Genomic DNA, 24,888 nt, shown 5'->3' with positions numbered 1-24,888 from the left:
CAGAATGTACTGTTTAAAACGTTCTGCCATCCTCTAACTGCTTGGGGATTCTATCAAGATGAGGAATCTGCGAGAGAAAGGCAATCCATTGGAGGAGAAATTACTCACCGTAATGATTCTATGGATTCTTCTCCTGCAGATTCATCACTGACCCTCCCATCCATCCCCGCTCAGAAAGTTCTGTGGCTTGTCGCTTCTGTCCAAACGAGAAGACATCTGGTGATGGCTCTTAGACGACCTCTCCTGTCTCATTCAAATCAATTTAAAAAAATGTTGAAAAAGATTTATTTTTTCTTTGTAATCATTGTTGTGTGGGATCACCTGGTTAGGATGAATCCTAGTTAAGTTTTTTACCAGCTGATTAGCTTCCTCCTATGGTTTTTCCTTCTGCAGCGTTTATGCGTGTGGGGGGGAGGAAATGAAGCATGGGGTGTAGTGACGTGCTATATATACGACGCCTGACGTCACTTCCGGAGCCGCCGATTGAGAGCCGATCAACGCCGAGTAGAGGTCCACTATGCCCCCTGGCGAAAGTGCCTGAGCAGCAGAGCGGGATGATGGATATATATCAAGATGAGGATTCTGCGGGAGAAGAATCCATAGAAAGATCATTACGTCGAGTAATTTCTCCTTTTATCGGTAATAAAGCACACCCACAAAGTAATATAGTAATTGTATAAAGTCTTCATACACATATAAGATAGTGATTTTTAGGAAGGAAAACAGTTGGTTATGGTTATCCTAGCAGAGCTTCAGATTCTGGAGGCAGTTTCCCTGCACAGCAAGTCTTTTAAAGTCCAAAACGCAACCCTAGCTAAAAGGCAGTTCAGAGAGGCTTCGAGTCTTCGAAAAGCAATGGAAGTCAAAAGTTACTGTGGATACTTGCTAGTCTCTAGGAAGAAGATACAAGAAGACTTAACAAACATTGGAAACCTTGAGAAAGGACTCACTAAAGGGACACACAAGCAGCGGCTTGAGTCGGAGGTAAGAGGGGGTTTCCCTGGACACCTCTATGTGCACTCCAACGCTCTGGAGTGACTTTCTGGAATAAGGTAAGCAATACCATTTTCCCCAACTGTACCTTAGGTTAAAAGAAAACGTTTGTGGTGGATGCTCCGCAATGTTCCAGCTCTGGACCCAATCTTCAGATTCCTTGGTCTGATGACTGAAGGCAGAACACTGGACAGGATCTCTCAGCAGCAGTCTCGAGGGAGTACCTATGGCACAGCTTTCATCAACTTTTTTGGTCACACTGCAGTTTTGGCACATTTTCTGCAGCACCAACCAAGGACATGATTCGCCCAGTCAATCTTCTTCGCTTCCTGCAGTCCCACACTCTGATGAGGGGGGTCTGGGCGAGTTGGATCGGATCTCTGGAGTGTCCTGGAGGGCTCAGCAAAGATTTGGACGGATTCGGCCTTTCCACAACGATGCACTCGAAATGGGCAGCAGGTCTCCTGGTATTGGGGTTCCGCAACTCTGCCAACTCGCAGGACCTCGGAAGTTGCCTGAAATTAAAGTCTTGGGACTGGTTGTTCCCACCAGTCAAAGGCAAGGAGGAGTCCTCTTCTGAGTTCCTCTGTCGCACAGAAAGTGTGGTCAGGACAGCAGTGGTAGCCTCACGGTTTTGCGAAGCGTCTGCTGGCATCTCTGGTAATTTTCTTCTTCGGTTACTTCAGCTTCCAGTGGTCGACTTGCTTTTCACTCCAGGAGCCTCACCTTTTATACAATTCCAGCACACACTCCTCTGCAATTTCTTTCAACAATTTACAGAGACGGGCATGTGGCTGTCCAATCAGGACAGCCAGACCCCCAGTGGGAGCTGGCTCTATTCAGACACTCTGGCAGACATAGTACAGGGGGGTGCAAAACTCCTCGCCCACTTCCTGCCTGCCCAGACACTCTGGAGTCTAGGCAGGGATACACAAGGGTTCCCCCAAAGGCAAAACACATACACCGGCCTCCTCCCAGAATGGTAGAAGAAGGGCTGACAAAAAACAAACACGCTAGTAATGGCGAAAAAGGAAGGGAGGCCCGAAATTGGTACTTGGATGCCCCTATTGTGCACTAGTGGACATAGCCTGCGGTAGAGAAATCACACAACAGTTGGTAGAACGCATCCACTGACACCAGCCATAACTAGGAGATTGTCCATGTGACTAAAAAGTCACAGGAGCAGAAAGAAGGGGGATACTAGGCATCACTTTGGTACTCCACATATGGCGTGTGCCAATCTCTCAGACTATAACGTTTTAAGAGAGATCCTAAAAGAGCTGTAGTTAATCTAGAATAAAGAAAAGAATCTCCGAGAGCCCTAAGGCCCACAGCAAAACTGCCCATAAGGAGTTGCGTGCTTCAATAGTAAAATCCAGATGCATTTAAGAGCTATGGAGAGAAATAGACTGCATGGGATAGGTAAACTACAAAGAATAGAGTTCCAAACGACAGAGCCCAGAAGAATCAATGAGTGGGAAAAAAACTCCACTCATTCAGGATTTCAGAAAAAGGTCCAGAAGTCCAGCAAAAAGTGCTGGGTGTCTCACTAGGCGAGGGGATGAAGCATACAAATGATACATCTCCCTATCAGTAACTTACCAATAGACCAAATCTACTTTACTGCAATACGTTTGCCTCTCTGCAACACTCATATAATTAAAATAGCACTTTGAAACTACTACTTTCTGGTTATCAAAATACAGTTTTCTTAAGTAAATAAATGGAGTCAATAAAAATAATTTTGTTTTCCCTAAATTTCCAACTTGTTGGCTGGTTTTTTGCATTGTTTCCCAAGGTCTCCTTTCCCTGGACACATTTAGGTTCCAAGTCAGATTAGAATCTAGATTAATGAAGTTGTCTTCTAGTTAAGTCACATTTCCAGACCAGCATTTTCTCAGTATAAAAATGAAATACAAATTATTGAACTTGATTGCAATGGTGGATCCCATCAGACTGCTCTAACCTATGTTTTCAATGTGTGTACTGTGTGGGTACTAAATGCTGTAAACGTTTGATTCCATCTGTGAATTTGAATGTCAGCAAATGAATGTTGTAATTGCTCCTGGTTAACAGTTTCCCATAAGGAGTTAGAGTTGTCTGCAAGTTTCAAAGAAAGACAATATTTATTAATTCATGCATACATGCTCTTTTTTGTGCTTGTTAGAGATGCGATGTAATCTACATATGTTTTTTGAGTGGGAATAGGTGGGTAAGATAAAACATGGAAGGTTATCTAATCTTCCCAACGTGCCTGAAAAATGTAACTGAAAATCTTTGGCTTCAGATTTCATTTTGTCCCCTTCAATAAACTTTAACTTGTTTCAAACCATTTGTCTGCTCTCGAGGTACAAACAAATCACTCCAAAGGGTGGCTGAAATGTTTTAGGACTCATTGTTTTGGCATTACAAGTAGATGAAGAAATTAATCGTGCCACTTTATTCCCTTAACAGACACCTACACTCCGCGAGAAGTCCATTCTGCTAGTGAAAATGATGACACACATTGAAAAGAATTTTGCGGAAGACCTTGAACTTAATGCCCAGTTTCTGGACCTCGTAAACTATGTCTACAGGTAAATAAAGTATTTAATCCGCACACGTTATTTAAACACTTTTATTTTGAAGCATGACTTTTAAGACTGGTGTAGGCTTACTGTTAGGGCGATTTTCCATTTTTATGCCAAATCCCCTCTACCTGTTAGACTCCCAGTACTTTTAGCTGGACCTCTGGACCTTTTTCCTTGATCTCCTGAATGCGGGAGCCTTCAACCCCCCCCAACCCACTCTATTGTGTTTTGGACTTTGCTTTATGGAGTCTTGCTTTCCTCCATACGTTTTAAAGGCATCTGTGGTTCACTTTTGCAGCTCACATCACCTTGTGTACAATGTAGCTGGGAGCCCTTTGAGCTCTCCTGTTTAAATTCTTTTTTTCCCCTTGAGAACTACTGTTCCCAAGGTTGGGGGATACTTTTTATCCTGCTTAGCTTTTCCTTTTTTGAGATCAGCACACACCACCCTTTGTGGAGTGCTGAGAGATACCTTGTATCCCCGTTCTTGCTGCTCCTGTTAAATTTATGTTACAGTAACAGGCATACACTTATGGCTGGTGGCAGTGGCTGTGTTTTACCGACATTTGTGCAATTTGTACCCGCAGGCTGTCTCCACAGCAGAGATTATGCACAGAAGGGACACCGTTGACCCAAAATGGTGGCTTTTTTTCTTTTATCGCAATGTCTTGTGTGCTTGTCCTTTCTTGGTCCTTCTACCATTCGTGGTGGGGAGGTCCTGGTTTGAGTTTTGTCTTAGACTGGAATCCTTTGTGAAGTCTGCCCAGGCTCCAGTGTGTCTGCGAGGACCGGAAACAGGAAGGATCCTGAAACTCTGCTTTCTCCAGCATGGGGTCTGGCATGGATTCACATGCTCATGAATATTCGCCGTTGTCAGGCTGGGAATCCTCAGTAATGAAAATAATCAGTTTCACTTCTGAACTGTCTTTCTCCTAACAACCAATCACTGGTCTCTGGGTCATACTGCCCCCAGCCAGCGACTGCCCTCTACCTAAACCCCTCCTCTGGCAGCCATCTTCAGATTTTTACAGCACGTTCGAGTGGTGAGAGTCCTCGTGATTAGCTCTCAGGCTTCTTACTGAGTTTTAACGCTTTTTTCTAGCGTTTATTCCATTTTGTTTGGTCAATCGAGCCTCAAGCTCCTTCGATCCATCATCCGCAGGGCAGAGACATTTCCTCGGAGGAGGAACTTTCTACCATCCAGACCATTTTGGAAGAGAAGTTCGAGGCCAGGTCCTTTGGGAGGGACCCCGATGAGGGATACATCGAGAGTGGCGATGAGACCGACGAAGAGGAGCAAGGTGTAAAGGATTTGGAGGTCCCTACACCTCTGCAACCGTCACTCCCACAGCTAACCCCTCCGCAACCACCTCAGCAACCGCCTCCACCTCCGGCAGACATTGCAGTGGTCATTCTCAAAGCTGTACACACTTTGCGCTCGGAGATCCGGACAAGGATGCCCCTTACGCCGGCGGAAGACCCTGCGGCACATGAGCCATCAGGCGAACCGCCAGTCAAGAAGTGGAGAGTTGAGGGGACGAGGCCAGCCAGCGAGCAATGAGGACGTGAATCCTTGAGAGCACCCGCGGCCGCCTGATATATCCTGCACTAAATCCTGTTTCTTCAGGAGAGATGGGAAAAAGAAGGGCACCCAGCTGTCTGGCAAGGTGTGGGGAACGCTAGTACGCACTATGAGCAGCTGAATCCACTTTGTGAAGAAGATATCCGAGTCGAGGTTTTGGGCACTGTGAGCGGGAACGAGTACAGCCAAAATGGCCGACGGGACCCCTTTGCCCTGAACGAACCCTCCAACTGCGAAGTGCGTCGCCCCGCAGCAGTAAAGATAAGAGTGCTACCCGAGAGGGACGATGCAACTAGGAGAAATCGACAATGGAGTCATAGCTCACCGTGATATGCGACTCGCAGTACCAACGACAAGTGTTCTGGGATCCGACGAGGTCTGGGGTCTGGTGCTCAGCCCCGCGACGTGCAAGCTGAACGTTCAAACTCCGGGTGTGCCACCCCGGCGACGCGGCTGAGGATCCGCATCTCGTTTCTGGGCACCCCAGAACACAACTGCTAACATGCACCCCCGCCACCTGTCCGGTGCACTGGGGCGACTCTGGTTCCCCGCACCGAGCTGCCAGGACCCTACCGGCTGAGACTGCGTCACCAGCCTTGGGCGGGTGCGGCTTTCTGGCCAGGGAGCGAAGGACAGAGTGTCTGCCCCCTGCACAGACAGCCGACGTGTCCGTGGCACCTCCAGCCTGCTGCCCTAATAAACACACAACGCGGGCTGTTCGCTGGTTGTGGCGGGGTGGTGCCTGAAGATCCCGGCGAGTGCAGCCCGCCTCGGCCCATTCAATCGCCTGACAAGATCGACGCCACACTGGCCGCAGGTGGGGTGGAGGAACTGGCTGATCTCGCGGCACAGCAAGACATGAGGGTAAGCACCCGACGACTGGGGAATTGTATTTGGCTGGATGAACTGAAGCACTGTACCTAAACTGGAAAGCACTGGGACTGCTTAATACCATGGCAAGCGTGATACGACCTTCCCATTAAGGAAGTGGGGTTACGAGCTGAGGCCAGGATCTCTCGAGACATTGACCATACCGGTGCTGTGGTGCCCTCCACCATTCATGCTCGCGCACTGAACCCAGACACTGGTCAGAAACGGTGTTGGACCCGCGGGAATAACGGTCCACTGAATTACAGCTGAGGGGGGGGGGTGATAAAGCGGCGAGGATGCCTGCTGAGGAGAACTTCATCTGCATTGTAAGATACTCCCATATCACAGTAACGCCGACATCGCAGTGCTGTGCATAGCCCCCCCACCCCTTTTCATTTGGATTCCGATCGGGGAGTGATTGGCCTGAGCCATGTCATACCATGTGATTAGATCCAAGGACTGGACTGCCGCACATCTATGCAAGAGCCTATTCCCCCTAACCGAGTGCACCCTACGTGTTCAACGCAACAGCTGGGTACATTATAAGAGGGGCCAGACCACAACAAAGTGGACAGACGGCGAGGCCCGGTTCTTTGTGAAGGTGACCCCACTACACGGGCAGAGCACCCTTCCATGAATACCTATCGTCTAGGCGCAGGGGACACTCCACTCAAGTTGCGTTCCCGCACAGCATCAACCGGGGTGTAAGACATCCCCGTACCAACCTGGAATCCAATACAACAAAAGCAGTCAACACCGCAGCAGTCGGCAGCTCGATAAGTTGTAGATACCCTGAGACAAGTGCGCCGCCTTGGGTAAGGCTGTGCTAGACATGCCCTGACCGACTGGTGACAACACCAACCAACACACCCGCTATTGTACTCCACTGTGGTGAAGACCAAACCAAGGGAGATATCTCCACGCGGAGCAGATTGGCGAGCGCGCTATACTTGCACCAGGCTCCCCGGCAGATTGGGGCCAACCCTGCAACTTGACCAAAGCAAGAGACTCCACTTTCCTGAAGGGGGCATAGTCCTCAACCGTGCTCGGCTCCCCTCCTCGGCCTCTCGGAAGAATTGTACTTCAGACCATCCTGTCAGGCTGACTCTTCCACACCAGCAGTGTGGCTGATAACTGGCGCTCTGACCAGAACTGGTGAGTCTCTGTCTCTTGTGACCTCTCAAATCCAATCATGGGGGAAGACAAAACCAAGAAAGTATCCACACAAAGCACCATGGACCAGTATGCAACCAATATCTCCACCACGGTGATGGACACAGATCTGCCGACGACCTCTGTAACTGAAACCTTGACGCTGAAAGATGTGATGGCAGCCATTGCTAGCTCTCGCTCCTCCATGGAGGTAAAGTTGGATGGTATCATGGCGGAGGGGTCCTTCCTTCGACATGACCTCCAAAAACGTTCCTCTCGCACCGGAGAAGTGGCACACCAAAAACTCTCGCAGACAATGGCACGTTTAAAGACCCTCCAGGCACGAATAGAAGAGGGTGAAGGAAGATCGCGACGCAATTACGTTCGCATCCTGGGCCTTCGGTCGCTTCTATGCCTCCCCTTATCGCAGCCCCATCTCCCCGTCGAATCTCTCCTTCTTAGATGGCATCGCTCTGCCATGTCTCTCCGAGCAGCAGAGAATAGATTTAGACAGAGACATCACTGAGACCGAAATTGCTGAGGCCATTGCACAGCTGCAATCTGGGAAGACACTGGGTCCCAACGGCTTCCCGGTTGAAACCTGGAAGAAACTGGGCGGCGAGAAAATTGTAACTCCCTTCCATATGATGTTTCTCCGAGCCAGGGAGCAAGGTACCCTCCCACAAGATCTGTGCAGAGCTACGATCGTAGTTATCCCTAAACCTGGCAAACCCCCCAAGCAATGCATCTCATATAGACCCATTTCATTGATTAACAGAGAGGCCAAGATTCTCACTAAACTCCTTGCCAATAGACTGCAACGTTTCATCTCCTCATTGGTCCACCCGGACCAATGCGGCTTTATGCCCCACAAATCAATGCGGATGAATATACGACGGTTTCATCTCCTGCTGGAGCGTGCCCCTATCATAGATAAACCACTCGCGCTACTAGCAGTCGACTTCGAGAAGGCGTTCGATTCGGTAATATGGGATAGCCTCTGGGAAACTGTGTGACGCATGGGGTTCGGCGAGACCTTCTTAATATGGGTACAATTGCTATACACGGGCCCGGGGGCAGAAGTAAGGGTGAATGGGTGGCCCTCAGGATCGTTCCCGCTCGGGAAAGGCACACAGCAGGGATGTCCCTTATCCCCCCCTCCTATTTGCTCTAGCGATTGAGTCGCTTGCCCTATGATTTCGCCAAAGCAACGAATGGTCGGAATTCAAATGGCCGGAAGGTAGTAAAGATAAAGTATCCCTATATGTCGACAATCTTTTAATATACTTAAGTGACCCAACCCAGACCTGCCCAATAGTCACACGGATGCTGACACCCTTCACTGAATTCAGTGGACTGAAAATCAACTGGGGAAAGTCAGCTTTCTTCGCAGTGAAGAGTGGGGCGCACGCTATCCCCCAAAATTGCGTCTCCCCTACCTTATATAATATCTTCACTAAGCTATTATTTTACCAATTGGACGATTTGGCTGAAACCTACACCAATTATGCGGATGACACACAAATCCTCATCACTTTGACATGCTCCTGCTACAAAGATAGCCAACTCCTAAATGAAATATGCCTAAAGGATTCGAGCATGGATGGCCTCTGTCTGAATGACGACAAGACTGAGTTACTTCTTATTGGATCGCAGACATGACTAAATAAGCTAGACAACCAATACAATTCCTTCAATATCGACGGTAATAATATCAAAGTCTCAAACTAAGTTAAAACACTAGGCATATACTTGGACTCTACCCTCTCCCTTACCAGACAATTCAATGCAACGGCGTCCGCAACAACCTACACATCCAAACTGATTAATGCTTGCAAGCCTTTTCTGTCCTCCAATAGCTGCATCACCCTGGCCACAGCACTTACATTATCGCGACTGGACTACTGCAATGCTCTATACCTAGACACAAATAAGAAAAATGTTAATAAACTACAAGTGCTTAGAACGGCTCTAGACGTCCCGAGAGCCAACCACATCTCATCAGTAAGGCGCAATGCCCATTGGCTCCCAGTGAAAGACAGAATCGCACTCGAAACATTCGCGATTACTCCATAATGCCTCTCAAATTCTGCTCCAAAATACTTGGTTGACAAATTCACCAGAAGCCAATCCAACAGGGCCACCTGGTCTAAATACACACAATGCTTAAGTATACCTAGATACAAGTTACAAAAAGCAGGTGGCATCTGTTTCCCAGTTCTAGCGGCTAAAATCTGGAACGCCTTGCCCATAGCACGAAGAGCTGAACCCTCATTCTGGTAAAAACCTGGCTCTTTGCCCAGGAGAGTTAATGGTTGACTATTTTTCCTGCAAATGCCGCATGCTTTGCTCAGATAGCTGCCTAGATCTGTAACACAAGGCAAATGTCGTGTATTCTCTGTTTGTTACTATTGTGTATGAATCGAGCAATGCTTTGTCTGGCAAGTTGCCAACTGCCATGTATTCTCTATGTATGCAACTATTGTGGATTCCCTAACAAAATGCGCACAGATACCCTCGGGTTAGGTGCGCTGTATAAATAAACATGTTTTTTCTTTTACCGGGGATTCCCGGCCCGACGACGGGGAATATTCATTAGCATGTGAATCCATGCCAGACCCATGCTGGAGAACAACAGTTACAGGTAAATAACTTGTTCCTTCTTCCCATGTATTCCATAATATTTGTGTATCTACTCAGTGGTGCCTACAGGTGTTTAGAATATAGGCCTTCAAAATGAAGATTGATCCCAGTGGCTGCAACCAGATGCAGGGCAATGAAATTCATTCAACCTTTTTTGGACAGGGATTTTGGTGGGCAATCACAAAATTAACATTTTCACTTTGCTTGTTTTGTCTTCATCCGAAACCACCTGTCGGACATACATCTTTTTCTAGAGGTGGTTCAAATTTGTTCACACACTGCATTGTAGCTTTACATGGTGTATACAGCTGTGGAATTATCTTTTATATTATTGTAAAGGCTCCAGCAATAGGAGTATTTCAATTTGTTGAAGTATTTCCAACAATTTACATTAAAATGGATGGACTGGATTTTTCTTATAAAAATAAGCATACAAAATATGTGGCAGCCTGTACAGTTTCATTGTCTTGCTTCCTTGCTTTCTATTTACAGGGACGATAATCTGTCTGGCAGTGAACTCACTGCTAAATTGGAGCCTGCATTTCTCTCGGGTTTGCGGTGTACACAGCCTCTTATCCGAGCCAAATTCTTTGAGGTGTTTGACAGCTCCATGAAGCGTCGTGTTTATGACCGCTTACTGTATATAACATGTTCTCAGAACTGGGAAGCGATGGGCAACCACTTCTGGATCAAGCAGTGCATCGAGGTAGGATATGCTCAAACTGCGCAATAAAAGTTACATTGTTAAACAAATCAAGCACGGGTCATGATGTGCTTGAGGAATATATTTTCATTACAAAGCCCTGTCGCTCCTGGAATGCCAAACAGGTTTACACACTAGAGTTTTATTTGTTTCTCAATGCAGGATCTAAAATGTTTTCATGGCTTTTGAGCGTGAACAGTTGTGTTTTTCTGAATGTATGTTACTCCCAGTAATAATGTTCATGTCTCCATCAATCCAGCTTTGTGGGAATTATTTAAGCAATATTACCTGAGCTGGGGGCGGGGGGTATTACCGGGTTAAGTGATGCCTGGAGCAGCAGTTGCCCCCTTTGCTTGGGTAATGTTGCTGTTTGTACCCAGAATGTTGTACCGGGTACTATTAGTGTAATGCAGTGTAGTGTAAGTTGAGAAACAACGTTGTGATGCTGGAAATGCCTTACGAAGGGACAGGGCCTCCAAGTCCTTGTCCTACCACTTCTTTGTGTGTGTTTTCTCTGTCCCATGTGTGCCACCCAGAGTGGTTGGTGACTGGTCTACTAGAGTGAGAGCTCTACCCGAACCCACGAGTCGGATCAAACTAGCTGTGTGAATAGTGCAAAATCTATTCCCCTACTGATAGAGGTGATTGAGTAGCAGGGACGTGTACCTGAAGATCTATCAAGTTATCAAGTAGACCACCCCAACAACGGGACTCTATTTTCCTCTATTTTCCATCTAAAGACGATTGCGTCGATTTATGGACAGAAGGATTACTGGACGATCATATAAGAACCCAGTAGTTCATTAAGACTAACACTACTCCAACGCATGCACTTCCATGTCAAAAACGCATTTGTGGGCGGTTTTTGGAAATATGTTCTTAGATTAAACCATAAAGTTCAAGTGACTTATTAAGAAATCCTCCTGAAGAAAGTTTGAGACGAATAATACTAGTAATTCGATATACTAGATACGTATTGAGATCCTTATTGATTATACTTCATCTCTACATGTCAAATGAATTATAAGGATTAAGCAAACTGATGCCATCATTACATCAGGAATGAACTGCTGCTATTAAGTTGCTACCTTTTTTCGATGTCATTAGCACTTTGTTTTTATAAATGCTTGATTTTTACTATGTTTTTTATGGATTATGAATAAAATGTATACGTTTTGTAAGTATTAACTGACTGTTTGGAAGTGCTGTTGTGGATAACTCTACATTGTTCCTCTATATACGATCTCTCTGATTATCCCAAATCAAAAGGTAGAATAATTACTACTCATTTGAGTAGTTCTTTGGGATTTCCCCCCTTTCTAGATTTGTGTTCTGTTTTCTGCCACTGAGGTCCAGCCTGGACCTCTGACGGTGCACTTTTTCACATTATCCTTTTGGTGAACAACACCCATGGGCTAACCTTATGGCACGCATGGGTGGGTTACCCTTTGTGTGTTTTTGGACCCTTCTATGTTGCCTACAGAGCAAGGTATGGGCTGGTGGCAGCTGCATGCTGACTTGATAGTGGCTCTGTGTGTCCATTTTTGGGACACCTAGGCCCTGCCATAGGAATCAATGGATTCCTGCAGGAAGGCAAGATTGCCCCTGTGCTGGTTTCTGTTGCCTTTTACCTTGTTGCCCAAAGCCCTGGGAGGCCCTGACTCTGTCCCTTCCTCCTGAATGGCTCTTGGGTGGAAATACCATATACAGCCCTGGGGCTGCCTCCTGTCAGACTCACTGGAGCCTTCCCAGGGGACCTCTCACTCACCAATTTGTTCAGAAGCTGAAGCAAGATGCTGCTGCTCCTTGAAGCCTAGCTGGAGGAGGAGTCTGCTGCTGCAATTTCTTTGTGTAATTCAAACTGTTGTGTTCTTGATCCAGAGACGACCTGCAAGGGAGACCTCTCTCCGAGCTATGACGGACCATTGTGCAACCTGCTACTCTTCATCCGAAATACCCTGGAAGCCAGTCGTGTGTGCCTGCCATCCGGAGAAGGGGGTCTTTATGAGTGCCTGACATCTTGAGTCGAAGAAGTTCATTGGTGTGTCCACAAGTCCAGAGATGTTTTGTGACCGATGGAAGCCGTTGCAGTCTACTGCCCAGGAGAGGGGCTACACTGGCATAGTGCTGCTGGACATCCGGGCCTGCAAAAGCTCCAAACTGCCCAAGACTATTTCAAAGGACATGCTTGCCATCACCACTGACCACTTTTTCCCACCGGAGAAAGTCCAGAGCCGCTGGGTGCAGTGGAAGGTCCGCCAGTGGTTTCCCCGCCACCAGAAGCTAACAAAGACGTCTGTGGTTCCAGAATTGGTGAGCGTCCGAGGTCCACTCCAGTGGTCGAGTCCAGGTCACCAGACGAAATCCAGAGGTCTGTGCTGTGACTGCAGCACCGACGAACCGACAGTCAAACAACCGCGTAAATCTGAAACCCGACACCAAAAGTGACCTATGCACCCGTCGCCCCGAAAAAGACATTGAAGGATCCCAGGGGTCTTACTCTCATCTGCCAAGCCTTTAAGGAGCCCACAGCAACTTTCATCTTCCGGAGAAATCATCCACCAACGGAGAGCACAGCGAAGAGCAAAACTGCTGCACTTCAGAAAGACTTGGGTTCCATTTTTCTTCTTGGACTCTGCATCCCAGTGGCTTCTTATTCCAAGGCGGGTCCATCCTCAGAGGGAATCTTAGAGTGAAACCGAGAACCTCTGCCACTTCGCCTGCCAAGGCACCAAAGGTACTGTGACGAGGAAGAGCATCTTCTAACCTCAGGAGTCGTCCAGAGGTCCCAGATTTGTCTTGGATCCTGTTCTCCTGTGGCCTCTTGGGTATTTTGGGGTGGTAGAAACTTAAAGAAGAAAATAAAGAAAAAAAAGATGGCTGCCATGGATCAGGGAGAAGGGAACTACACAGAGTCTCTGCTCCCTTTCCATGGCTCCCATTGCCCGGTCGGTGATGCGCCGGTAACACAAGTCTTCCAGGCGCCAGACAGCGAGCAGGCTTTGCAAAGTCGGGTGGGGTTGGAGAGGAGGGTAAAAAAGGGGGGTGGTGGGAAGGGGAAGGGGACGGTGACGCGGCCAGCGCTCACTTACCTGTGATCTGGCGGGGGAAGATACAGCCTGCAGCTCTGAGGAGGCTCTGAGCGGGGGCTAGGCCCCATTCTGAGCATCCTCATTTGCTGAGAGGACTAAGCCACGCCTCCTTCTTGTAGTCATAATTGTGATTCCTTTTGCTTGTGAAAAAAATAATAAATCAAATTCAGTGGATTGCTTTTCTCCTGCAGATTCCTCATCCGATAGATATCCTTATCCAGCTCTGCTGCTAGAAACCTTTCGACAGGGGGCATTGTGGACCTAGACTCAGCCGTCAATCCGTCTTGCTCAGTGCTCGATCGTCGGCTACGGGCGTGATGTCGGGCGTCATATATATACCACATTACTACGCCCCATACCGCCGTTCCTTTTTTCCACACGCTCGACACGCTGCTGTGAGGAACACGACGCCGACTTTGCGTTTGACTAAATTTGTCAAATTCTTTTAAAAAATCATTGACTGAGAGTATGTACGTTCCCCGGCTCTTCGGTTTTTAAGAGGTGCCCCGAATTTCATTCCAAAATGTCAGTGACCTTTATCTGTGGTCTATGGGTATGGCTCATGAGACAGAGGGTTGTGCGTCATGCTCCAAGATGCACACGCAGTCCATACGCGAGAGGGCTGCCAAACTTGCCGAAGGGCCCACTCCCAAAAAGGAAAAAGAAAAGTACTGACGTAAGGCCTAAAAGCGGTCACACTCGAGGAGCCATTCTTCCTCGTCGTCTTCCCATAAGAAGAAGAAGCGCCACCGTCCAGCTCGTCAGAAAAAGGTAGCCCTCGGCTGGGCCAAAAACTCGGGAGGACTGGGAAGATTTCAGAAGCCAAATGCTGGCTATGTTTAAGGCGCTGGCTGCTGAAGTGCGGGTCCCCCCAACCCTGGAACTGCAGGCCTCAGCAGCCCTCAGCACTCCCGACCCCACGCTTGCCAAAAATCTGCGGCAGAGAAGCCTTCGGGCTTGACGTTGACACATGCGCAAAAGTTATTGATGGCCGGCCCCTCTAGAGAGCGTTGGTAAACTGACGCCCCCCAATGCCACAAGGTTGTCTGAGCCGCATCCAGTGCCGACACCCATTTCGTCGACGAGCAAGGAGCCTTCGGCAACGGATCTTTTGCACCTCTCTCAAGGTCAGGATTCATCAGGGCGATGTTGTCGATTTTCAGCATCGACCAGGGTGATGACCAAGCAGACATAGACACCATATAAACGGTGAGGAGGTGTCGATTCTTTTCGGTGAACAGGCAGACCTGTTGGCATTGGCACTTGCCAGAGGATTACACGATGCCAGCAGCCTGTACAAGTCTCCAGATGTAGAACTTCAGCAGGGTCAGCTATAAACTCACACCCATGCTAAGTTTAGGGCCCTGGTGGAAAGGGTAGTAGACAACCTAGGTTTGAAGTCCTCTTCAGTGCCTGTTCAGGGCTACGAATTGACAGACATATTAGATACCCTTATGGCACCTATGGGTGGGAGTATGACCCTGTACTCCTAGTGTATGTTTTTGGGCACCTGTGTGTGGCCCACAGAGCAGGGTACGGGCTTGTGACTGCTCTGTACTGAATTGACAGGTGCCCTGCGCATCCTCTATTTTCGGATGCCCAGGTCCTGTCATTGGACTTAGTGGATTCCTGATAGGAAACAAGATGGCCCATGTGGCCACTTGCTTTCTGTCGCCTGTTACCTGCTTTTCCCTTAAGTCCCGAGAAACCCTGACTCTGTCCCTTCCCCCTGACTGGCTGTTGGATGGAAGTTCCATATATGGTAGTGTGGGGAAGTCCAGGCCAGACTGGCTGAAGCCTTCCCAATGACTGTATGTTGTGGGTACGCCCGTGGGGTGGGACCTGGGTGAATGGAGTGTGTGACGAATACGCATTCTGTGTTAAGGGTGTCTAGTATCTGGTGGTTGACACAATGGGCCTCATTACGAGGTAGGAGGTAGCCATGGTGCTATTAGCACCATGGCTACCCCCTTACCGCATTCTGGGTCCGGGTTCCCGAAATAGGGACTTACCGGGTCATTCCAACCTTGGAAGACCCGGTAAGTCCCCATTCCGGGAACCATTCCCCATTCCCATTCGAGCCCCCATAGGGCACAAGGGAATGGGGATGAGCTAATAACGGTACCGCAGTTTGCGGTACCGTTATTAGCTCCGAAGTCCCTTTACGGGTCCCGTCCTTAACACCTGGTCAGACCAGGCGTTGAGGAAGGGACCCGCTAAGGGACCTCGGAATAGGGTGGTAAGGGATTACCGGCACTGGTGCCCTTACCGGTGCTGGTAATCCCTTACCACCTACCTCGTATTGAGGCCCAATGATTGAGACAGCCCTGCCCGAAACTGGTATGAATGCAGTGTGTAGTGCTGAATGGCAGAGAACTTGTCCGAATCCACATTCTGTGTTGCGAGTGTCTGGATGGAGAAGAATGGCCTGAATGCACTGTGCGTCTGATTGGCTGGCTGACTGCCTGAATGCCCTGCTGAATGATTGGTCGCCTGAGTGTGACCCAGCAGAATGAATGGGAGATCAATTAGTATATCTGGGGGCCTCTCACTGCTAGAAATCGTTCAGAAGCTGAAGTTGAAACTGATGCTTAACTTTGAAGCCCACTGGAAGAAGAAGAAGAACTGCTGCTGCTGTCCTTCGCAAATCAGAAAGCTGCTATGCCTTCAAGGAACTGATCCAAGAGAGGACCTGGTTAGGAGACCTCTTACCGAGCTACGAGGGACCATCGTGCACCAGCTGATCTTTGCCAAAGCTCCCTGGTGGACAGACCTATGAAAGGATGCCGACCGGAGAAGGGGACCGTTGAGAACGAAGAGAAGCACCGGACAGCCGTCCACCGTCGATGACCGCCATCACCGACCAGAGCCTCAGTGCTCCCTTTGCCTAAGAACATTTGATCCAAGGACTCCCTTGTTCATCCTCGTCGACCGCTTTTGTCCTGCCGAAGAAAGTCAAGGCCGCCTACGACTGAGGAGAATCCACCAGTGGGTTTCCCGCCACCTGAAGACCTCAGACGCCAACGAAGCTGCTGAAGCAAGCCGTGGTCATGTCCCATTCGCAGATGTCTCGACGCCCTTGCAGGGCCAAAGTTTTTCACAAACTCTTTGCGGCAACAAAGTATCATCGTCGAGGTGCACCGCACGCCTCCCCTGTTGCAGGACGTTTTCAATGACCCGTCAACGCGCACCGCAAGGACCGAAGCTGCTGCCTCAACGACAGCGTTCACCTTTTCTTCATCTCGGAAGTTCAACGACCCGTGGCTCCTGCTTGAAAGAGAGCGCACTCAAGAAGGGCCTGTTGATTCCCCGACGAAGAACTGTACAACACAAGGTACATTGGGTTGCAGAACTATAGAAGAACATAAGACTCTAATAGACAGTATATGGACTGCGCTTGTAGTGCATCTTCATTTACAGGTTGCCCAGGTGGGGGGGGATCCTCACACGGAACGGTGTCTAGGGAATGGGGCCAGTACTCTGCCAATTGTCTAAACCAATTTATCTTCCTCCTAAGTCTATGGTTGATGTTGTTTTTCTGTATTGATTTGTATGCTATTTGAACTGAGTACAGTTGATGCATTTTAATGGAATAAGAGTAATCGTGGTACCACCTAGAACTGTATATATTTACCATTTTAGAAATGTCTCAGCACAAAGTGTATTATTGTGATTGTGTACATAACCTTGAACCGTATTATATAAAGAGCTGTGTTTTAACTAACATAGCATGTGGACATTCCTTTGTGGGTGCTTGGGGACTACACTGTACTTAAGAACCAGCCTACATCACCTGAGAAGCTAGGCCTTGATTGCTCATCCATTGCTACCGTAATAGAGAATCTTGGCTGGGGTCTTCTGTCCCTCTCCTCTGCCGTATAGAGAGCAGGAGTACAGACACCCCCTTCCGGTTGCTTTACAGGGGTTGGCAATCCTTTCAGGACAGCCAGCCTTCCAGTTTGAGCTGGAATCTCGCACTCAGTCTGGAAGACAAAGGGCTGCAGAGTTTTGGTCTCCTCCCTCGCTTCCTGCCTTCTCAGACATTCTGCAGTCTGGGCAGGGAGTCCACAGGACTCCCGCCGAAGATAAACATTACACAAAGGAATTTCCGGCTCTGGCGGTCAGGGGAAGGAACACGAAAGGACAAGGAACACTAAAATGGCGAAAAAACAAGACGGGGGCCCTTTTGGTAAAATTCGCACTCATGGCTGCCTTTACCAGGGCTGTGCACACAGCCCGCGATAAAGATGCACCACATTTATAAAATGTATCACTGTCACTAGCCATTAAAGGTAAGCTTGTCACTGTAACAGAATTGTTAGTTTTAGTGTGAAAGGGGATACCTTGTGTCTCCCGAGCACTCCACATACGGTGGGGTGTGCTGGTTTAACCAAATAAAATGTAAAATAGATCCGAAGATTCTTTGTACCCTGGGGAACTGTAGTTCTCACAGGGTTAGCCAGAGAAAGTTAAAAGGGGAGCCCCTAGGGCAACCCAGCAACAATAGGCACTTATTGCCAAAAAGTTGTAAAAGTGGATATCTTTTAAAAGACACTATGGAGAATCTTAAAAAGGACACCCATAAAAAGAGTAAAAGATTCTGTGGGTCTGGGAAAAGGTTCCCACTCAGAGAGGTATGAGGAAAAATAATCCACCAGTAAAATCAAAAAGTTCTGGGGTTGACAAATATCATTCTCCAGCATGGGGTCTGGCATGGATTTGCATGCTCCTGAATATTCCCTGTCAGGCTGGGAATCCTTGGTAAAAGAAAAACAGTTTCACTTACAAACTGTCTTTCTCTAAACCAATCACTGAGCTCTGGGTTATACTGCCCCCAGCCAATGACTGCCCTCTCCCTAAGCCCCTCCTCTGGCAGCCATCTTCAGATTTGTACCGCACGTTGAAGTGTTGGGAGTCCTTGTGTTCTGCTCCGAGAGGTTTTCTACGTTTTCGCACTTTTTCGATACAAAGTTCTTATTTTTTTCAAATAGAGCCTGTATGCTCATTCGCTCCTTTGCCCAGCAAGCAGGGATCCGTTTGTTGGTGTCTTTCACTGCCCCTCAAGGGCAAGAATCACCGAGAGTTTCATCGAAGATTCCAGAAGGCCATTGGGCCTACACCGCACGCCGGACCATGTCAGAGTAGAAGGAGGGAGGCTCCCTCTTCAAGCTCTGCTCCAGCTGCGGATTGAGTAACCGGTTTGTGGAGGACAAACACTCCCCCAGTGCCTTTACTGTCTCCATCCGGACCACAGGGAAGCAGATTGTCAAATCTGCCTTAGATTTTCCAAGCGCACTGTCAAGGATCATCACAGTAGGTTGGCGGCGTGGCTCAATGCCAATGCCTCTACCCTGTGCTGCAATCAGGGGCATGCCTCACCTAGGAACGCCCGGTCCAAGGAGCAGGCTTCTAAGTCCTTTGAGGGTGCTCCTTCTGTGGGGGCACAAGTGGGTCCCGCGACGGGCAGGACGCGCTCATCTTCACCGTCTGCCTCGATCTCCAGTCATCGCTCCAGCTCCTCCTCGTAGTGGAAATCGGCTAACCCAGGGAAACTGCGGGAGAAGCCAGAGAAGATCAAGGCGCAGGGAAAGGTGTCCGACCTGCCCCTGAAAGCCCAGGTGGTCCAGACGAAGTCATCGCCGACGATTGTTACTGGCTCGAAGGCAGAAGGGGCTGACCCGGTCTAGGGGACCCCGACGACGCCCAGAGTGGCTTTCCCTGTGAGGCCTCGGCCAAGCCAGTGGAGTAAACGCCAGAGAAGAGGATGCCATCCCTAAGTCAGAGACCAACCCCTCTAGATGCAAAAAAAGGGGGGAGAGTGGAGGCCTCAATCGTCCTCCAGGGCACAGATATTTCTTCCTCGGGTGAGGAGGACCTGGTGTCAGTTCACATGGTCCCGGAGGACGTGGGGGAACTAGAATGACTGCGGAAACACCAAGGTGGACAACGACCGCGGGAATGACGACGTGGGCGCTGATGAGAAACCCAGCCTCAGTCCCGGCGTAGAGGGACAGGCTGGAAAAGAAGTACCGGGTGCCAGAGTCCCCACCCAAGTGCCTATGGTCGCAACCCTCCCCGGACTCAGTGGTCTCAGCGGCTGCGAGGAAGTCTTCTAATCCCTCATCTTCAGCCTCCGTTCCCCTGGACAGTACGGGGAAGAAGTTGAGCGCTGTGGATAGGAAAGTGATCTTCTCGGCGGCGACGACAGCCAAGTCAGCAAATGCGCTTTCGATCCTGGCTAGATACGACAGGTAGCTGTGGTATAAGATGGCCCTGCTCCTTGAATTTCTCCCCTATGACAAACTGGTCGAGGCGCTTGAGATCCTCCAGGAGGGTGAGGTGGCATCGGACCATGCCATCACTGTGGCTCTGCACATCGCGGACAGTGTTCCGACAGATGCCGAACGGTGTCTGCCTCCGTCGTCGTGGTTGGTTGAAAGCCACCCACTTTTGGCAGGAAGTCCAGACCAGGGTTCTGGACATGCCCTTCGACCGAGACGACCTCTTTGGAAAGCCTGTTGACGAATTGTTGCAAGCCATTAAGACCGACACAGAGACGGCCAGTTCCCTTGGCACGACACTTCAGCAACATCGTCCTTCTTTTCGTGCCTCCGGAAGTGAAATCCGGCAGGTAGTCGAAGGGTTTAGGGGGGAGATCATCTTCGTACCGCCAGCCCTCCCGTCCCATGACCCAGGAGGTGTACAGGGGCCGTTCCAAGGCTTTCGGAAGTGGCCGATGTCATTGTTGCTCCCAAGGTGGCACGTAGGCCCTGAAGCAAGATTGAACTGGCCGGGGCGTAAGGGCCCCATCATTACACCCCAGCGGGAGGCCGGCTGGCAGGCTACGTCAGCAAGTGGAAAAAGATCTCCACCGACCAATGGTTGCTGGATGCTTTCGCACACGGACACACATCTCTCAACTCCTGCAGGAAGTACGGGCCATGCTAAAAAAGGGGGTGGCGATAGAGCTGGTTCCAAAGCGACTCCCAGGATCCAGAGTCTACACCAGATACTTCTTGGCAAATAAGGCGGCCGAGAACTGGAAGCCCATTCTAGACCTGCAGCACCTCAACAAATACCTCGTCCCAAAAATTCAGGCTGCTCATGTTGCGGCACGTGATTGGCCAACAGGAGTAAACAGACTTCTTGTCGTCGCTGGATCTGGAGGACGCATACTTCCACGTCCCCATTCACGAGAAGCATCAGAAGTTCCTGTGCTTTGTGGTGCAGCGAAGGCACTACCAGTTCAAGGCCCTTCCCTTCGAACTGAAGTTGGCGCCCATGGTGTTCATGAAGTGCCTGTCGCCAGTGGCGGCCCATCTGCGTCTACAAGTAATACATGTATACCCATACCTTGATGACTGTCTCATCTGCAGCAAGTCCAGGGAAGTAGCCGTCGAACACACAGAGAGGACCGTCCGGCTGCTGATGGATCTGGACTTCTCCAACTATCCAAAATCCTGCTTGATACCATTGCAGAACGTGCTATTCCTGGGGGCCAGGCTCAACACCGTCTCCTCCCTGGCGGCCCCCTCCAAAGGGAGGATAGCGCGATGCGGGGCAAGGTACAACGGCTGTTGGCACCGAAGACGACCACGGTGCGGACCATCAAGTTGCTGCTCAGCATCATGTTGTGCATTTACCTGGTATGACTGCAGTTTGCGGATGCGACCCCTTCAGGAATTCCTGGACGCTCGGTGGATCCAGGTTTCCGAAAGCTTTGTAGACAAGATTTTTCTCAACGAGGATTTCCATCGAGCCATAAGGTGGTGGGGCATGCGCTTTAACATCGCCGGGGGCACGGATTTCCAGAGCCTCCCATACCATACGGAGACGGTCACCACAGAAGCTTTCTTGGTGGGCTGGGGAGCCTACACCAGACGTCTCCACACCAGAGGCCTGTGGCTACCAGAGGAGAGGGATCTCCACATCAACGTCCTGGAACCGCAGGCAGTGTTCTGGGCCCTCAAGTCATTCCTTCCTCCCTCAAGTGCAAGGTGTTCTACATCAGGAAGCAAAGGGGTACCAGATCACAGCGCTCTCCAGAGAGGCGCAGGACTTGTGGTACTGGGACGTCGCCCAAGACATGTTCCTCGTTCCTTTTTACCTGGCGTGAGTCGAGAACACCTTCGCCGACTCCCTCAGCAGGGAGCTGCGCTCTTGCCACGAGTGGGAACTTCGACAGGATCAAGTGCACAGCCTCTTCCTCAAATGGGGCAGACCTCAGATCGATCTGTTTGAGACAGCGACGAATTCCAAATGCCAGAGATTCGCCAGCAGGTGCCACCAGCCGAGGAGCATGGGAGATGTGTTTTCCTTCCTGTGGGAAGGAAAGCCTGTTCCTGTATGCGTTCCCCCTGTTGCCTCTCCTGCTGCGAATAATCAATTAACTCAAACAGTGCCGATGCAGGATGATCCTCGTCGGCGTGGCAGGCAGATTTGGTACCCAGAACTTCTCAGCCTGTCAGCGTCACCCCCGATCAAGCTGCCGGTGGTCGCTGATCTGCTCGCCAGAGAAGGAGGTGCAATCCTATATCATGACCCAGGATCGCTGAACCTGAAGGCTAGGCTCCTGCAGCCTTAGAGTTCAGAGGCTATGAGCTGCCGGCAGACTGCAGGGAGGTCCTTGCCAGGGCCAGAGCGTCCTCAGCTCTTCAGTGCTACGGGCACAAGTGGAAGCGCTTTGCAATGTGGTTCCGGACGCAGAAGATCAACCCTCTGATGGTCTCGGCTCCACAGATTCATCCGTACTTGTTGTCCTTGGCCAAGGCGTGGCTGGCACACACCTCTATCAAGATGCATCTGGCAGCTATCTCCGTCTATACCAGGTCTCCAGTGCGGTCTTCTCGTTGGTCTGACCGTCTAGTCACAGAGTTCCTCAAAGGACTGTTTCGATCGTACCCACCAGTGAAGGCCTCTGCCCCGGTGTGGGAACTCGACATGGTGCTGACAAGGCTCATGGGTGCTCCCTTCGGGCCTATGCATCAGACCCCTCTCAAGTTGCTTTCGTGGTAGATGGCTTTTCTCGTGGCCATCACCTCTGCCAGGAGGGTAGGTGAGATCCAGGCCCTTTCCTGCAAACAGCCTTACCTGACTATTCACGACACAAGGCTGGTGCTGCAGACGCACCCCTCCTTCATGCAGAAGGTTCCGTCGCAATTCCTCCTCCACGTTGTCGTCACGTTGTCGTAACATCGTAACCTGATGTGCCTAACTCCTGCCCCAAGTACTCGTAAATTGGTGTATAGTTCATTAGTCCCAGGTCAGTGGATAATTTCACTCTCATTAACCTTTTTATTTGCAATTAGCATAATATACATTTTATTTAGGGTAATGGGTATCTCCTGTTCTGACATGAATCTTGATATTTAATTTAGCATGTTCTTCATACCTGTGATCGTATGGTTGAACATTAGTAAGTCATCTGAACATAGCGACTATCAGACAGCTACCCATCTTTGGGGCACTACTCAATAAGCATTGAATAAGGTTGGCTATGTAAAAGTTAAACAGCTGGGGAGCCAAGACGCATCCTTGCTCGATTCCCCTGTTGACTTCCACATGTGAATAGCACACTCTCATTGTCCAAACAAACTTGCACCAAATTCTCAGTATGTAGTTCTATAAGTATGTGTAACAGCCATGTGCGACAGCCAAGCTTATTGAGTTTAGCCAATAAAATGTTTCTATTGATTTGGTCGAATGCTGACTTAATCGTGGCATATAGTGCTGGGCTATTTTTGCTGCGTGCACCCTGCATTAAGTAGTTCAGCGCTCTAACTTTGAGAAGTGGCTAAGCCTGGCCGAAAGCCCGCTTGGAACGGATGTAAGATGTTATTATTGGCGCTCCTCTCCAGAAAGAACAAGGCATGATCACCTGTTCTGACGTGAGAGTTTGCAGCACGCGCTTTTTGCTCACTATGCCTTTCACAGATGGGGAAATATCCATTTGCATATCAGTCTTTGTCCCGCCCACATGGGCAGTCCAGCACCGAAATGCTATGGCAATTCCTCTCTGAACAAGAGTACCAAAAGCAACCCCATACACGTGTTTCAGCCTTGTTGGGCCTCATCAGTGAGCAAAAATGAGTGAGCACAGTGAGCAGGGAGTCCACGTCTGGTTGTTATTAGCATCCACCCACTTATGTAATTCTTTTAAAACCAGGGAAGGAAAATGTTTGCCGGTTACGTCCAACATGGACAACAGTCTGTAATTATTCACATCCATACTAGGACACATACAGACTGTTGCCATGTGGATGGCACTTATTTCTCCCTACATACCCTGGCAAATAATATATGCAGCACATGTGACCAATTATCCGGGTAATCTCTAAGAACAACGTTAGCAAGACCATTTGGTCCCAGTGATCTAGAGCTTTTCAATTTAATGATCGCTTTGCTGATGGTCTTTCTTTTCAGGTCTAGCGGCAAAGGGGTTATTGTATGAATATGAGGCCCCAGGGATGTCTGATCTAAAAATGTTGTTCTTATAAATGTACACCAGATGTCTCCAGAGATCGTGTTTATCAACCTATTCACACCCTCTGGTTTCGTCACCGCCAGCATTTTGCAGATCGCTCCACTGTCTCTGTTTTTAAATATACGTACCAGTTTTTCCCAATTACTCCTAGTCTTAGTCAGCTTATATTGTTTTAACCAACGCCGATATGCGTTGTTTGTCCTGGCAAGCTCCCCGACTACCAAGGCTGTTAAGCCTTTGCCCTTGAGACTTGCTTTAACTTTTCTGGTAAGTCTACGTTTATTACATTTTGCATTACATATATAACATCAAATGCTATCCTGTTCTGCTTCTCACTGATCAAGTTAAGCACTCGATCACTTGCTCCAGATTTATGTGCTGCTTGGGTATGCCATTCCTCAATGTCGTTTGCTTTTTTGCCCCTTAGTGCATGCGATCAAATCCCCTGAAGGAAAATTAATCTAGAGAGTTTGTCTATATTGGCCTTGGTCCAACTTAGACCGTTTCCCACATTGGTGGAACATAGATCACCACATGCCACTTTCCAAGGATCTCTGACTACTAAGTTGAGCTCAAGGATCAACATGGCATGATCACTACATTTGTTTGGTGTGACGCTTAAGGATTTGGACTTTTTCCATCGGAGGGTTATTGCCTCCAAAATAGTCTAACATGTACTTGTTTCTACCACAGTGCCACATTGAGGCCCTCGGCCTGTCACCTGCCCGTTCAGCAGTGTGGTATCCCAACTCCTCAGGTAGGAGAGCCACCACAGACCCCATCCATTGGATGTTGTGGAT

At 49.1% G+C, this 24,888-nt stretch overlaps 1 protein-coding gene across 8 annotated transcripts in view; it reads left to right on the top strand.

The window, feature by feature from the left end:
• Window positions 1-24,888, top strand: part of TRRAP (transformation/transcription domain associated protein) — a 2,065,012-nt gene that overhangs the window by 1,411,426 nt on the left and 628,698 nt on the right. For all 8 annotated transcript variants that reach the window (XM_069647248.1, XM_069647247.1, XM_069647244.1 and 5 more), the window contains 2 exons: window positions 3,448-3,569; window positions 10,303-10,516. In XM_069647248.1, the coding sequence (XP_069503349.1) occupies window positions 3,448-3,569; window positions 10,303-10,516 (336 nt within the window). The remainder of the gene's footprint in view (window positions 1-3,447; window positions 3,570-10,302; window positions 10,517-24,888) is intronic.

The sequence above is a fragment of the Ambystoma mexicanum genome, chromosome 2q (assembly GCF_040938575.1).
Source record: "Ambystoma mexicanum isolate Mex_15411 chromosome 2q, UKY_AmexF1_1, whole genome shotgun sequence".
NCBI lineage: Eukaryota > Metazoa > Chordata > Amphibia > Caudata > Ambystomatidae > Ambystoma > Ambystoma mexicanum.
This window is presented reverse-complemented; position numbering and strand designations above follow the sequence as displayed.